Source organism: Narcine bancroftii, chromosome 1 (genome assembly GCF_036971445.1).
Source record: "Narcine bancroftii isolate sNarBan1 chromosome 1, sNarBan1.hap1, whole genome shotgun sequence".
NCBI classification, from domain to species: Eukaryota; Metazoa; Chordata; class Chondrichthyes; order Torpediniformes; family Narcinidae; genus Narcine; species Narcine bancroftii.
The window spans coordinates 409,129,108-409,144,762 of record NC_091469.1 but is presented as its reverse complement, the minus strand read 5'-3'; the positions used below and the strand labels follow the sequence as shown (position 1 = coordinate 409,144,762).

The window sequence follows — 15,655 nt, the reverse complement described above, 5'->3', positions numbered from 1 at the left end:
CAGCAGGTCAGGCAGTATCTGTAAAAAGTTGCGATGTCTGGATACACAAGAAATTGTAGAAGCTGGAATCTGGAGAAAAAGGCACTATGTTGGAGAAACTCAGCTAGTCAGGCAGCATCAGTAAAGGGATGAAAAGAATTGCTGATATTCCATCAAAATCCTTTATCAAAGCTAAATATTTCAGGTTAATGTATTTACATCTCAATTAATGAAATGCATCAGGTCTTTGACCTAAAATATTAATTTTGCTTCTCTTTCCATCATTCTCTGTTGCTCTTCAAGCTGTGCCCACTTTGAAGAATAGAGGAAATATATTGGGACTGCAAAAATATGTTTCACATTAACTATTGCTATTCAGCCTACAGTTTAACTAATATGATTGAGAAGGGAAATAATATGTTGCACCAACATATTGTTGGAATATGTCACAAAAGCCTATTCAAATTTGACCTTTCATAACTGAACTAAAGAAGCATAAATGTGCAAGTACAAAGAACTACAGTTTGGTGACTGCACACATTTTGAAAATGCACCCCACTGTCTTCTATTTGCTATTGTTTTGTCCAAAAATCACATTGCATGTTGCTTGGACATGCCTTAAGTTTGAAACATTATTTTATAAAAAAAATATAAACAGCACTATGGAACAGACAGTGGCGCTTCAGAGACCTGGATTCAAAACCAAATTGGGAATTGCCTGTAAGAGTTCTCTCTGTGATCACACAAGTTTCCTCCAAGTGCTCTGGCTTTCCCCCAAAGAGGTATAAGTTAGTAGATTAATTGACGTCTATAAATTGTCATGAGTGTGTAGGTGAGTAGCAGAACCTGGAGGGGGAAGTTGATGGGAATTTGCTGAATATAAAGAAAAGAAACCAGTGTAGATTAGTGCAAATGGGTACTGGTTGGCTAGCACAGTCTTACTGTTACAAAGGGCCTATTTCCATGATGTTCAGCGACTCTAGCTTTGTATCACACCATTCACCTGAGAACTCAGAAGCCCACTGGTCTGTATACTAGTATTGATAAGTTCAGTTATTAGCTATCCATGCTTTATTTAAGCAGAACGTATTAGGGATCCATGATATTTGTCATAAATGTCACTTTATGTTGGATGATGAAGAGACATTTTGGATGTAGACATTTCACCTGCATCTTTGGCCTGTTTTTGGATCTGCTGCATAATTATAGACATTTCAGTATTTGCAATCCTTTTGTCAGTTTCTGCCCATAATTTTTACTTCGTTTTCAAGGGGATATTTGTGCATCCTGTTCAAGCTTGTTCAACTTCTGAATTTTTTATTTTCATGCCCATGTTTTTATAAAAAAATCCTTGCACCTCTCTAAATGTAAATTTGATTACTTTAGCAATGGTCTTTCATTGCTTCATCTTTTCAAACTTCTGCCTGTTATTCACTTTTACCAGAATTGTTCTATAGACCAAGTGTAGACTTGGAGTGCCTTTAATTTTTTTCTCCAATACTCCTCCTTTGTCTCTTCTTCATGGGTGCGTACAATCTAATACCAGCACTTCTCAGTTCACTCTTGGCTCTGAAGCAAGGTGCTCTCAGATGACAGAAAACCCCTCAGTTAAGCTTTGGCCTTTCCTAGCCAAATAATTTAGGAATAAATACTAAATCTTTGGAGCCAGAGATAAGGAAGAGAGAATGAAGATCAACTTAGTTTTGTATTGATGAAGTAAATGTTACTTTCTGTGGATTTGGAGTTTCACAGCTGGGTCACCCAGTTCTGTACAATTGAATAATCATGTAAACATGTGTGCATGTATGGAGACTTGTTTTTATTTTAAATTATGACAACATGATTTGCATTGAATTGATCAGAAAATGTTTTGTTATTTTATTCCACTTCTAGAGTAAAAAAAGATGTGACTGCAAAAGTGGTGATGCTCTGCCCTCATGTCACTGACCCTACCTTCACAAATGCTCCAGGAGTGAATCCAAGACGTCGACTCCAATCCTTCCAGGGTGTAGACTCAGTGATAGAGCAGAGTGCTCCATCTTGCTTTATAAATGTACAACTGCTGCAAGTGACTGGCTAGGGGTGGGCTGAAGACATTGTTATTACGCAGTCAAACTGTGAACCAGGACCTAGTCAAGTTGAGATCTGCACGGACGCTGTCACTTTTCAGCATTATTCCTCTTGGATGAGAGATCATCCCCCTGAAGCTTCGTCTACATCCTTTCCTCATAGCTGTTGATCAGCCTGCCCAGCCTTTCCAGCTATTCTTGCCCTCAGACCTTGCAATGTTTTGTGTTCATTGTAACACCACCAGGTTGATTTCACAGCTCAGGGAGATATGGGGTGTGGTGCTGCAGCGTACATCAGTGGGCAGGTCTAGTGCTCTGCCCAGGTGATGAAGCCACAGAGAGGGTGAAGGTACAGCGATGGACACCGAGGAGCAGCCAAAGGTGGTGAAATCCATCTTGAAGGTGAAGATGCCCAGGAGCAAGCAGAGGAAGATGCTGTTGGGCAGGGGCCGATCGCATTAGGTAGGCTAGATGTTTTAGCAGAGATTTGGTCAGACAGAAGAATGATCAATGGCTGAATTCATTACCCATAATCCACACACATTTCGCAGAGCAGTTCCAATCTCATGGGGGATTATGGGTAACAAAGACAGCCATTCTTTGCTGCATATTTATGCCGTCATTTTGATGGGCAGCGCCACAGTCACCCTGCCTACATCGGCTCCGGAGGACGCACCGAGGCGCCGCTCCATGTTAAAATGATGCTGGAGTAGCTTTTTAGGACTGCTGTATAAAAAGGTATGTTGAGATTTTTCTCTGCCAATGGAGCTGGCCTCAAAGCAGAGGCCTTCCATTAAAAACACCTGAAGAATCTGGCAAACTTGTAGATGGCATTGGAATTGTGTCTGGCCATACAGTCATGGGTGCATAATGAGTAGAGCAGTGGGCTGAGCACACATCCTTGGGGTGTGTCTGTGTTGATGATCAGTGAGGAGGAAGCATTGTTTCCAATTCATACTGTGGTCTTCAAATGGGAAAGCCAAGGATCCAGTTGCAGAGTGGGGTACAGAGGCCTAGAATTTGTAGCTTCTTGACCAACTCTGAGGGAATAATGGTATTGAAGGCTGAACTGTAGTGTATGAAGAGCTTGCAAATTCTATCCGCAGATGTTAATGAATCTGCTGCACATTTCTATAGAACTGCAGGTGTTGGAATCTTGAACATAGAGGAGCTGGAAGGACTCAGCAAATGAGGCAGCGTCCATGGAGAGGAAGGGACAGTCAATGTTTCAGGTCAGGACCCTTTATTGAGACCGGCCTTATTTGATTTCTTCCTTCTTTCCTCCCCCATGCTTCTTCCTTCTTCTTTTCCAAATCCATTCTTTCCTCCCCCATGCTTCTTCCTTCTTCAGTTGCCAGCTTCTGTTTCCTCTCTCCTCATCCAACTGCCTTCCCACTTTCATCTTTAACTTTATCCCATTTGTGTTAACAACTGCTCTTTCATTTTCTTTCCTCTTCATCTCTGACCCTCATTCTCCCTCCACACCACATCTTTCTCCCTTCCTCTTATCTACATATGCTTTTCCTCATCCTCCATCTCTGCACATTCCTATTACATCCTTCTTTCCATTCCTTCCCATTCCAAGCAACCTTTCTTCTCCTCTCATCCCTTATCTATCCCCATTCATTTCAACACAATAATTTCAACCCCTATGTGTAACAAGGGGGTAGGGTGATTAGTATTATAATAAAATCTTGCATCTGAACTTCATACTAACATGTATTTATAAATTTCAGTGTACATTTCTAATGGGAAGGCTCAAGTAAAATTCATATTATAGTTCTAGTGTGGAGTTAAAATATCTCCATAAGTTTTTAATTTTTTACAGATAACTTGTATTACAGAAATAAAGAGAAGAATCAGTCACAAAAATGCTTAAGAAAAGGGCAGAATGCTGGACTTTAAAATGAGGACAAAATTATATCCGTTTGCTTAATCCAGTTATGCATTCTCTTACCCAAAATGACCTTATCATTAATTTCCTGTTTATTTTTACATTTCAATAATAATAAATGTGATGAAATGTTAAAAATTAATCAAAAAAATTCCATTTACATTAGTTTTCTCAGAGTCTTCTTGCAAAATTACAATGGGCCAGGATCAATGCAATCCCTTTTAATTGGTCCATAATAAATATGTTAATTCTGAATTCCAAAATATATATTCCTCTAAACAATGAACTTCTGTGACTATTTTAATTATTGAAAGAAAATACATCACAACATACCGTTTGTGGGATCTGGAGTGGGAGCAGGCCTCAAAGTAGTAGAGTTCCATCCAACAGTGGTGCTCAATTCATTTGTAGTGGTCAGTTCAAGTGTAGTCGGTGGTTTGGTTGTGGTAGTCAGTTTTAATGTAGTGGTTGGTTCACTGGTAGTGGACAGCATGCTCGTGGTAAATTCTGTTGTGGTGGTTGGTTTAGTTGTAGTAGCTGGCTTAGTTGTAGTTGATGGTTCAGCTGTGGTTGTCTGTTCAGTTTTGATAGTTGGTTCAGTTATAGGGCTGAGTGTAGTTGGTATAGAATCACAGGAAACAGGGATGATTGCTTTAACAGTCAGTTTGGGATTGAAATGTCCTGCCTCAGTATAGTTGTGAATAACGGTTGGGCTTTTTGATAAAGATTCATGCCCATCACCAAACTCCCAGTTATAGGATATGGCAGCACTTTTCAAATAGTTACTGGGATCATTGACTTTAACATCAAAGATGGTATTTACATTTTTTATGTAAACTTTATCAGTGGTACTGTGATTGTACTTTTGTGTAATCTGCACATAAATTGGAATGCGATCTGAAAAAAGGAATCACATATCAATGACATTTTGTAGAATTAACATTCAAAGTGTTTGTGACAACTAGTTATATTGAGGATGATTCCATTTGGCTAGGCTAATACTTTTAGCTATCAACGCTACCGAATTCCTTGGGTTTTTTTTTCCGCCTGGTCAAGGGCATTAATAGATTACAATGCTCTGTAAAGCTCCATGAAAACTACCAAAGCTTTCGCGCTGATTTATAACTCTTTTCTTTCATTATATCCCTTCCTTTCTGAGGTTATGTTGACTTTATGTGATAATATAGAATCAGCAGCTTATGTCACAATGTCAATGTCAAGGACCACCTCTACTTCAGTAGAAAAAAAAACTGCCGAGAGCCTTTAAAATGTCGACAGGGGGCCATCCTTGTGCACATCACTGAAAACTAATGTGCAGGTGCAGCGTGACCAGGGAAGCAAATGGTGTGTCAGCTTTTACTGCTAGAGGATTTAAGCACAAAATGATAGCTGGCTTACAATAATTTTATAGGGCACCATGAGACAATGTTAATCTTCTTAAAGACACCCTTGCTATAAAATAGAGAGCAGCAAAGATCGACCACACTGGTTCCTAAGGGTTAGTCTATTTTCTAGTGCAGGGGTGCCCAAACCACAACTCGTGGGTCACATGTGGCTCTTCCGAAGCCGCCGCCGGACACTCTGAATCCTGAAGCCAATCCAGAGAGTCCCAGAACAGTCACAGTCCAGGCTGCTTGATAAGTAGAAGGAAGAGGGAATGGGCAATAGATAAATGGCCCCTGTAGAGGAGTGGAGCGAGTAGCGGATGCGAGTGTTAGGTTCTCCTCACTCGGGCATGGCCGCACCACAGCAAATATGGTGTGTGCAGTAGGAGGGTTAGGCAAAGCTGAGAGTCTTCTGGAGTGAGCAGCTGTAGTCAGGAAGCTGGCGCTTGGCCAGAAGATCCCCATTGAGGCATGGCTCACCCCAGAGGAGGGGTGACTGTCCAGGCATGCTGATAAGGGAAAAGCAAGATGACAGAGATGGGGAGGAAAGGCTGAGGGGGTCCCCAATGAGGACCTCATCCAGGCACCAAGCCAGAACAGAGCTGGTTGGCAGCAGCATTGAAGGTCCTGTCAATGGCCACAAGCAAGCCCTGGCCCACCAGAGCGAGAGTCAGCACCAGGCAGTGCAGAAGTTAGACCACTCCAGATCCTAGCCTTCCCTCCCCGCAGCCACTCCACCCATCCTGCCAGTGACTGGAAACAGGGGAGCGGAGGGTAGGATGGGAAGGAGCAGAGCTGTGGACCCCCTGGCCTCACCCTGCCACAGGAGGCAGCTTTGCATCAGGTCACTTCCTGTATCATGTGGTTGGCTGTAGATGCTACAATGGTACAGGTATCTGCAGAGACCAGTGGCAGCAGGGTTCCTGAAGAGGACACATCAGAAACAGGAACAGGAGTCATCATCATTTCAGGGCATCATAAAGTTTGGGACATTTGGCTTTCCAGGTGTTTGTGAATACTCAGGTATGATTAAGTGCTTTATTTGTGCAGGTTTAAGCTTTTGATCACCTTTGGAGTCTGTAGTTGCCATTTTTCTACATGAGAACCAGAGTTGTGGCAATGAAAGTCAAAGAAGCCATTATGAGGCTGTAAATCCAGAATAAAACAGTAAGAGACATCACCCAAACCTTGGGCAGCAGGGAAGAAGCTATTCTTGTGGCACTAAGTGCTTGTCTTTAGGCTCCTGTTCCTTTGCACTGAAGATAGCAGAGTGAAGAGGGAATGGCCTGGATGGAGGGGGAGGGGGGTCTTTGAGGATAGAGGCTAATTTTTTTTAAGACACCTCCTCATGTAGATGTTCTCAATGGAGTGAAGCCTGGTACCTGTGATATCACAGTTAACAACCCTCTGGAGTTTATTCTTTTCCTGAGAGTTGGTGCCTCCATACCAGGCAGTGATGCAACCAGCCAGAATGCTCTCCACAGTATACCTGTAGAAGTTTGAGAGTTTTCAGTGACATACCGAATCTCCTCAGTCACCTCACAAAGTATAGCTGCTGGCAAGCCTTCTTCGTGATTGCATTGACATGGAGGCTCCAGGACAGATCCTCAGAGATGTTGACATGCAGAAATTTGAAGAAATTTGACCCTCTCCACTACTGAGCCATCGATAAGTTGTGTTCCCCTGACTTCCTACTAAAGTCCACAATCATCTTCTTGGTTTTGCTGATGTTGAGCACAAGGTTGTTGTTGTTACACCATTCAATGAACTGATCTATCTCCCTCCTGTTCACTTCCTCATTGCCATTTGTGATTCTGCCAACAACTGTGGTGCCAACAACTGTGATGTCATCAGCAATCTTGTAGATGGCATTGGAATTGTACCTGGCCATACAGTCATGGGTGCATAGTGAATAGAGCAGTGGGCTGAGCACACATCCTTGGGGTGTGCCTGTATTGATGATCAGTGAGGAGGAAGCATTGTTTCCAATTCATACTGTGGTCTTCAAATGGGAAAGCCAAGGATCCAGTTGCAGAGTGGGGTACAGAGGCCTAGAATTTGTAGCTTCCTGACCAACTCTGAGGGAATAATGGTATTGAAGGCTGAACTGTAGTGTATGAAGAGCAGCCATATGTATGAATTGCTGTTTTAGCAGTGATCCAGAGCTGAGTGGAGAGCCAGCGATATTGCATCTGCTATGGAGTGATTCTGACGATAGGCGAATTACAGTGGGTCCAGATCTTTACTTAGGTACATGTTAATTCTGCCCATGACCAGCCTCTCGAAGGTTTTTGTTGTAAATATGCTGAATGTTTATGCTGTGCACACATTGCGTGGAGTACAAACTTCCACCTCATTAGACCCAGAGAGAAACAACTGACACAAGTCTTTTTCCAAATCCAAAGAATGAACCATTTCATTTACAATTAGAGAACTATTTATAGTATTTACAATATGCCCTTGGTCCTGAGGGAATTCTTGCGAGCCCTCTCACACACATGACTGGATTTGTTGATTGATTGAAAACCTGTAACACCCATTCCTTGCGACGGTGGAGTTGCTCTGTTTAGGGCATCCTAGGACCTTCCCCTTTGAGCTGGTTACTTATATGAGTGGAGTCTGGATTCAATTGGAAGGGTTTCTCTGGTCTCTGAACCCTTTGAGACTTCCTTACAGGTTCCAGTGTGTAGAGGGTATAGGCTCATTTCTGTATGATGGGTGTGATTGGTGGTTCAACGGTTTCTGAAATTCAAATGTGTCCAACAGGGCATCCAGGCTGAGTTGTCCAGGAGTTGTTTCAGCAAGGTTGCATTCTGTTGGTTGCAACTGGATGGCATGTCTAGTCCAACTTGTACATGGTAGGGAATATTTTCAATTTTCCTTAGGATTCTCCCCAGCTGCCATAAATCTAACTTATCTCTATATTTCCACACAAACACACGTTGACCTTCATGAAACGTGCTTTCTTTGGATCCATGCTGGTGATTGTACTGTTGTTCATAATCTCTTGGTCCAGATTCTGGTCTTCGTGGAAATATGATGCTCGTATATGGTGATCATATTTTCTACCAAAGATGTTTTCAGCAGGCAAAGTGCTACCTGGAGTTTGTGGTTTGGAGTGATCCCATAATTTAACAAGAATGTCTGCAGGATCTCCTCCATTGGACCCTCCCCCCTTGGCCTTATTTAGAGCTCATTTGAACACATCCACAAAACATTGCTTGACCATTAGACTGAGGATGATATGGAGGTGAGCGAATATGCGTGATGCAGTATTGCTTGCAAAAAAAAAAAAATCAAAGCCAGCTGCACTGAGTTGTGTCCCATTTTCTGAAATTAATGTTATAGGAGAACCAAAGCAATTCAACATGGACTTGAGTTCCATGATTGTAGCCGATGCAGTTGGTCTGGTTACTTTGATGATCTCAGGCCATTTGGAGTATGCGTCCACTACGATTAGGTAGTACTCCCCATTAATTGGTCCAGTATAGTTAATATGAAGATGATTCCATGGCCCACTTGGATGAGGCCAGGAATATAAATTCATCTTAACAGGGAATTTCACAGACAAGGCACATCGGATACATGACCATGTCAGTTGTTTAATCTGGTCATCCATCAGAGGCCAATAAATATAGCTTCATGTCCTTTTGACGAATGGCTAGATTTCCATTCATGGACAAGTTTTTAGCCACCCTGAATGATGATAATGCATTATCTCTTGTAGGAGGTCATCTTCTCTCATTGCTTGTCTGACTCTTTCTGCTGTGACCATCAGTGAGATAATAGCATCTTTGAATACCTGGTTGACCTCTGCCTCTACAGAGATTTCTGCAACAAGAATCTTCCGGCTGATTCCTGCTCGCTAATGAGTCACGACAGTGCATCAGCTTGCCCCATACTTGTGATCAGTAGATATTTAATTTTGAAGTTATAACCAAGTATCATGGTTGTCCATCTTTACAGTCAGTTTGCCGTGTAAATTAGAATTCCTTTCTTTGAACCAAATACGCTAATAGCGGCTTATGATCTGTCAGAAGGGTGAATTGCCATCCATAGAGCATTTGATGGAATTTCTTCACAGCCAAAATGATTGCTAGAACTTCCTTTTCAATTTATAGTTATGCTCTGCTGCTGTTAGAGAGAGTGCTGTGTGTGCTATGGCCTTTTGATTCCCATTTGGGAATATGTGAGAAATGAGTGCACCCTCCCCAGACTGTGATGCATTTGAAGCTGTGATAATCTCCAAGTTTGAATCATAGAGTTAAAAAGAATGTTTGAGTTTAGTATCAACTTAACTCGACTGAACGACTCTTTGACATTTTGATGTCCATTTCCGTTTGATACCCATGGTAAGGAGCTTGTGAGTGAATCATGGAATTTATGCATCTCTGGCAGAAATGAACTATAGTAACTATTAAGACCCAGGAATGAACGTAGCGTGCTCATGTCTTTGGTGCCGGCATGCGCTTGATAGCATCAGTGTTTTGTGGATCTGGCCATTGTCCATGCTCATCAATGATAAAACCAAGATATTTCACTGACTTCATGGAAAATGTGCATTTTTCTGGATCCAGACAAAAGCCGTAGTCTTTGGTGCAGGACAGGATGCAATCAAGACAATCAAGCAATTCTTGAGCATGTGCTCCCATGACCAGGATGTCATCTAGGTATTCTGCAATACCCAGAACATCGCCCAGCATTGTATCTATAATTTCTTGAAAGATAGCTGGAGCAGTCTTCACTCCGAATGGTAGATGGGTGTATCTGAACAGTCCACGGTCTGTGTTGATGGTTAGCAATTCCTTGGATTCGTCATCAACCTCCACCTGTAGATAATGTTCTGCTAAGTCAATCTTCACAAATCATTTGCCACTATTCAGCTTAACGAAGAGGTCACCAGGTAATCACAGTGAATATTGATGGGTGCCCAATGCTGCATTCAGATCTGTTGAGAAATCAGCACACAGAGATGTGGATCCATTTGATTTTTTTCACCACCACGATAGCTGCAGCCGATGATGAGTAGTTGATCCTTACTCCTTCGTGTTGCAGCCATTCCGATTCTTGCAGTGTTGCTTATGGGACAGATCATGTTTTGGCTTGTAAGTTGGTTTCACATTTGGCAGAAGACAGTTTTGCCTTTGTTTTAATGCACCATCCTAGGCCTTCAAAAAATACTGGAGCATGGCATTGCTTTCGCTGTACCAGCAACTTTTGTGGGGTATTTGCTGCTTGTGGGGTCTGCGCCACTTGCAACTTTTGGCAAATATTGTTGAATGGCTGGTCCAGAAGGTTCAACCTTTCAATCCAATCGAGACCCATGAGATCGTGTTTAGAACATTTTATCAGATAACACATTCCATTTTCTTCTGCACCATTTAAGCTGATGGAACAGTCAACTGAACCTAACAACTCCAGGATCCCCCCCCCCCCCCCCCAGAGGCATTCTGTGCTGTGTCATCAGTTGGAGTCACCTCTGGCTGACCAATCAGTTTCCACATTTTATTTGATACAGGGGAACATCAGATCCTATATCAATTGGAAGCCACACTCTGATGCCATTAATGTGAACTTTGACATATTTCCTGCATTTGGCATTAGCCACTTTGAAAGTCGCTGTGATAGGTTTCACTTTTGAGGGTGAAGCAAACTTATCAGGTATTTTCTGCTTCCAGTTCTACAGCATTGTGCTCTATGCCCCAGGCGCTTGCATTTACTGTAGCGTTCACGTCTGTACATTAGGGTCACGAGTGTAGTGCCACTCATTGCAGTTCCAACAAGCGCTAGGCAGTCTGGCTGGGTGGGTCACTCTTTTGTTTGTCTAGCAGGGTCTGCTGACTTGACTGGACAGAACTGCATGAAGATGGTTGTGTCACTTCCACCATTTTGCTGTCATTTTTCAGATTAATTAAGCAATGGCATTCTCCTGTTAATCTTTCAAGAGTCATATCTGATTCTTGCTCGATCTTCGCTAGCAAACACGTTCTGAGGTCGGCATCTTGGTGCAATTGCATTCCCGCTGCAAGGACGAGACATTTAAACTAGTCTTCAGTCAGCATAGGGAATTTAAAATCGCTCACACTCTAAATTCACAAAATCTTCAATATCTTTCTTAGTCATTTTGAGCCACTGATACCGAATGTTGAACAGTGATATCTCTGCCAACACATTAAGTGTTTCCCTGAAGCTGAGCTCATGGGGAAGTTTTGTGTAGCATTCGTGTCCTCAAGTACCTAACTTCCGCAACAACAGTCTAATTTTCCACACATCTTCGAACTTGGCAAAGTCGACTGCAAATAAGTCTTCATACTTCTTGAAGTTTCAAATGTGCTTGACTCTGGGTCAAATGATAACTCAGTGATCGAGCTCATTAAAGCATCTGCTGAATATGAATTAACTTCAGGCTCACCTTCTACAATGGCTGAGTCCCAATGGACATTTTTTTTGCCAGCTGGTCAATAAACCTCGCTTGTATTTCTTCAAAGTTTTACTGCTGCTGCTTAAGAACAACCTGCAGCTGTTCCATTGCCACTGACATTGTCACCTCATTGCCAAAATATTGCAAATGTGCCAATTGATTGTGCTGTGTACACATTGAATGGAAATCAAGCTTCCACCTCGTTAGATCCAGAGAGAAACGACCGATGTCAGTGTTTTTAAAAATCCAAAGAATGAACCCTTTTATTTACAATTAGAAAACTATTTATAGTATTTACAATGCCTTTGGCCCCAAGTGAAGTCTCACGAGCCATCTCGCGCATGTGACTGGATTAGTTGATTGATGGCTCAAGTCCTGAGAATGACGGTGGGGTCGCTCTGTTTAGGGCATCCTAGCACATTTCATCACAGTAGAAGTTAGAGCTACTGGGTGGTAGTCGTTGATGAAGCCCACGCTAGCCACACCTGAAGAGTGTTTCTGATCTGTCAGACATGCGTTTGTGGACTTATCTTCATTATGATAAGGATTCTCCTGTCATCAGCAGTGGAGATCTTCCTTGGAAAACCAGTCCCTTTGTGATTATTGAGCTTGCTAGTACATTCTTTCTTCTTAATGATGTTCTAAACAGTCGATTTTGGAATCCCTAATGTTTGGGTGATGTCTCTTACCACTCTATTCTTGTTTTTCATCCTCATAATGGCTTATTTGACTTTTATTGGCACAACTCCAGTTCTCATGTAGAAAAATGGCAAATAAAATATCCAAATATGATCAAAAGCTTAGAAGCAAGCTTAGCTGTCTTATACCTGGACAAATGAAGCAATTAAACATATCCAAGTACAGTAATCACAAATACCTATGAAGCCAAATGTCCCAAATGTTATGGTGCCTGAAATAAGGGGACCACATAGAAAAAATGCTGTAATTTCTACATGGTCAATGTTATGGGCCCTGGACAATTATATTTTCGGACCAGGATCGCTGCTGTGAAGTGCTGAAGTAGCGCTGGGAAAGCTGACAGCTGCGTGGGAAGTGCTGAAACAGTACTGGGAAACTGACAACTGTCAGAAGCACGAGAGCCACGTGCTGGAAGTCGGTGGGCTCACGGAGAAATCAAAGGTGGATTTTGACACATTCGAAACTCAGGAAGGTCCTAAGTCTACAGTGATCATGGCCATCTGTCTCCATGTACAACTAAAAGACCAGCGTGCAACCAACTAAGAATCCCAAGCCTCGAGACCAGTCCCTGTGAACTGTTCCTTTTTGACTGACGAACTTGGCATGACTGACATGAGGTTTTGTTTTGGGATCTTTCTTTTGGGGCATTTTGAGATTGGGCTGTAATGGTCTGGGCTTTTTTCCCCCACGTAGACCTTATAAATATCTGTTATTAATGTAGAGTTTTCATAAAGGCTTATGTTTGGGTGTTAAGTTTATTGAGGTAATTCTATAATTGTTAATTTGTTAATAAATTTTGTGTTAAACTTAACCCATCTGTTTATGTGTCACTCAATTGCTGCTGGTGAGGCGTAACAGCCAAACCAAATTGTATAGAAATAACCTTGAATAAAACCTGGAATGTGCACTTTAATTACATGTGAATTGTTTGATTATAAATGTAAAACTGTGGAGCACAGGGGAAAATAAAGGAAAATGTATCTTTGTCCCAAACATTATGGAGGGCACATTTTGATTATTGAAACTAATACAAATTATCAATTGAAAACTATGTGCATGAATAAATATTATTAAATACATGTATTTCTTAATATTTTATAATATTTTTGTGACAAAATATGCATGTCACAGTAAAAATGTGTATGTAATATCTTTTCCTGTCTTGCGACTCTCAAACATCTGAAGTTGTACATTTCAATGAGGTCATCATTCATCGAACCACGAGAACAGGGGTGGCCAAACTTGCTTAATTTAAACCAAGAGACAGATAGAAATTGAATAAGTGACGCAATCCAGGGATTTGAGGGTAACACTGTCTGATACAAAGCACACCAGGTACTCAACTTTCAATCCTGGAAGGGCATAAAAGATTTTTCAGATTGGTGACCCGGTAAACATTAATGGGAATGAAACTTAAGTAAGGCATGAATGGAATATGTAATCTCATTTTCATCTCCATTCAAGTTAAAAGTTCATTGAATTCTCATCTTAGTTCATAAGTTATTCAAATGCCAACTAAAGATACTTTTCTAGCAGGCTTAAGAGAAGAGTGAAGAAAACCTAAACAGGATCCATTATTGTGTCATCTAAAATACATTCCTTTGGACATTCCTCAGGTCACAGATAAGTGAAAAAAACTTAGATGACAGACAATAATTGCACAACATGACTTCATGTGGTCCTCAGGGAAATATTCATGGCTCAGCCACTTAAAGCTGTTTCTCTTTGACATATGGTCAGGTATGGGGTGTTCACACATGATCTCACAATGTTTATCTCCATTCAGAACTCCTCTGATTATAAAGGAGCCAATAGCAGAGAGAAGCAGGTTCTGGGTGATGTCTAGATTTGAGCTGCTCAATTAATAGAAGTGCATGTGGTCAAGTAATGACCAGCCCCACCAACTGAAAACTTAGCCAACTTGTTTTGGCCGTGTAATCAAAATCTTGCCCAATCCCACATTATTGTTCCAGGGAGATAATTAGCGAGTGACTAATTATGGCTATATAATGAAAGTAGATGTTCTCTTCTTTTCTTAACACCCTCCCGCCCAAACTATTTTCCTCATTCTCTACAATCAGAGCTTGCTAAGATAGATTCAGAAAGAAATCTTGGGAAGCCAGTGTTACAACCTGGACTATCAGCAATAGATATTCACCAAGACAAATGGTTCCTTAAACAAAAGACATGAAACCAGAATCACACTTTAACTTATCACTATTGACTTAATTAATCTAATTTAACCCCCTTCTAATTCTAAGCACACGTGTGTAAGTGTGTGTGTAAGTTCAGAAAAGTTCTTTGATTCACAATCCAATCTCACTTCTCATTCCTCCAAGTTCACTGGTTGCAGGCAATTCTTATACTGTGCACAGAATTTAACATTTATAAAGTTCACCAGGCTTTGATGATTGAAAGGTAAATGGTTACTGCTCAGGAATGTTCTTGTCCATTTTCAGAGAGAGATTTGTTATTCCAGGTACCCAAAACTGATTTACTTCCATCAGCCACTTCAATGTCTTCCTGATGAAACTTTCCCCCTTAGGGTTCTCCAGATGATAACCTCTTTCTTCAGGTTCCGTCTTGTTTCGCTTATTCCAAGTGAAATATTAGACAGCAAGTCCTCTCCTCTTGCATGAATCACAAGGGCTTTGACCAGGCTGAAATAAGCACTCACAACCTGTCTTCCAAATGGGGTTTTACACAAGTTTGCCAGCTTGTCCTGTTCCAGTTCCAGTTGCTGCTGACTGTAAAACTGTAGAACTCTCTCTCTCTCTCTCTCACATATATACATACTCAGAGAAAACCTGTTTTACTCTCTCTCCTTGTAAAGCCACATGACCCTCTTAGAACAGCATGTTCCCCTTCAGACAGAATGCAGCTCTGACAAGCTCTTTCATCTGTTGCCCTTTTGTAAACAACAATCCATTAGTGAAGTTTCTTGGGCACTGTCCAAAGGTTTTGCAAAGGTTTGTCTAGCATTAGCAGAGCTCCAGTATTTTAAATAAGATCTGTTTTAAAGTGTTTGTATGTAACTTACACGAACAAATTTATCTCCCAAAATCATATCTATATACTGTCACAGTATCTTCAAAACAATAATTTTTATTAACAACTTAACATTTCTTTCTTGTCTCTAAAACTAACCTCACTATGCACATGAGTGAGTGAGTGAGTGAGTGACAAATCCCAAACCATTACAGTTCAG

The 15,655-nt window shown here is 41.3% G+C and overlaps 1 protein-coding gene across 1 annotated transcript in view; it reads right to left on the bottom strand.

Moving 5' to 3' along the window:
• gpnmb (glycoprotein (transmembrane) nmb) overlaps positions 1-15,655 on the bottom strand; it is a 47,327-nt gene that overhangs the window by 19,126 nt on the left and 12,546 nt on the right. The window contains exon 6 of the mRNA XM_069916058.1: positions 4,276-4,839. Coding sequence (XP_069772159.1) covers positions 4,276-4,839 — 564 coding nt within the window. The remainder of the gene's footprint in view (positions 1-4,275; positions 4,840-15,655) is intronic.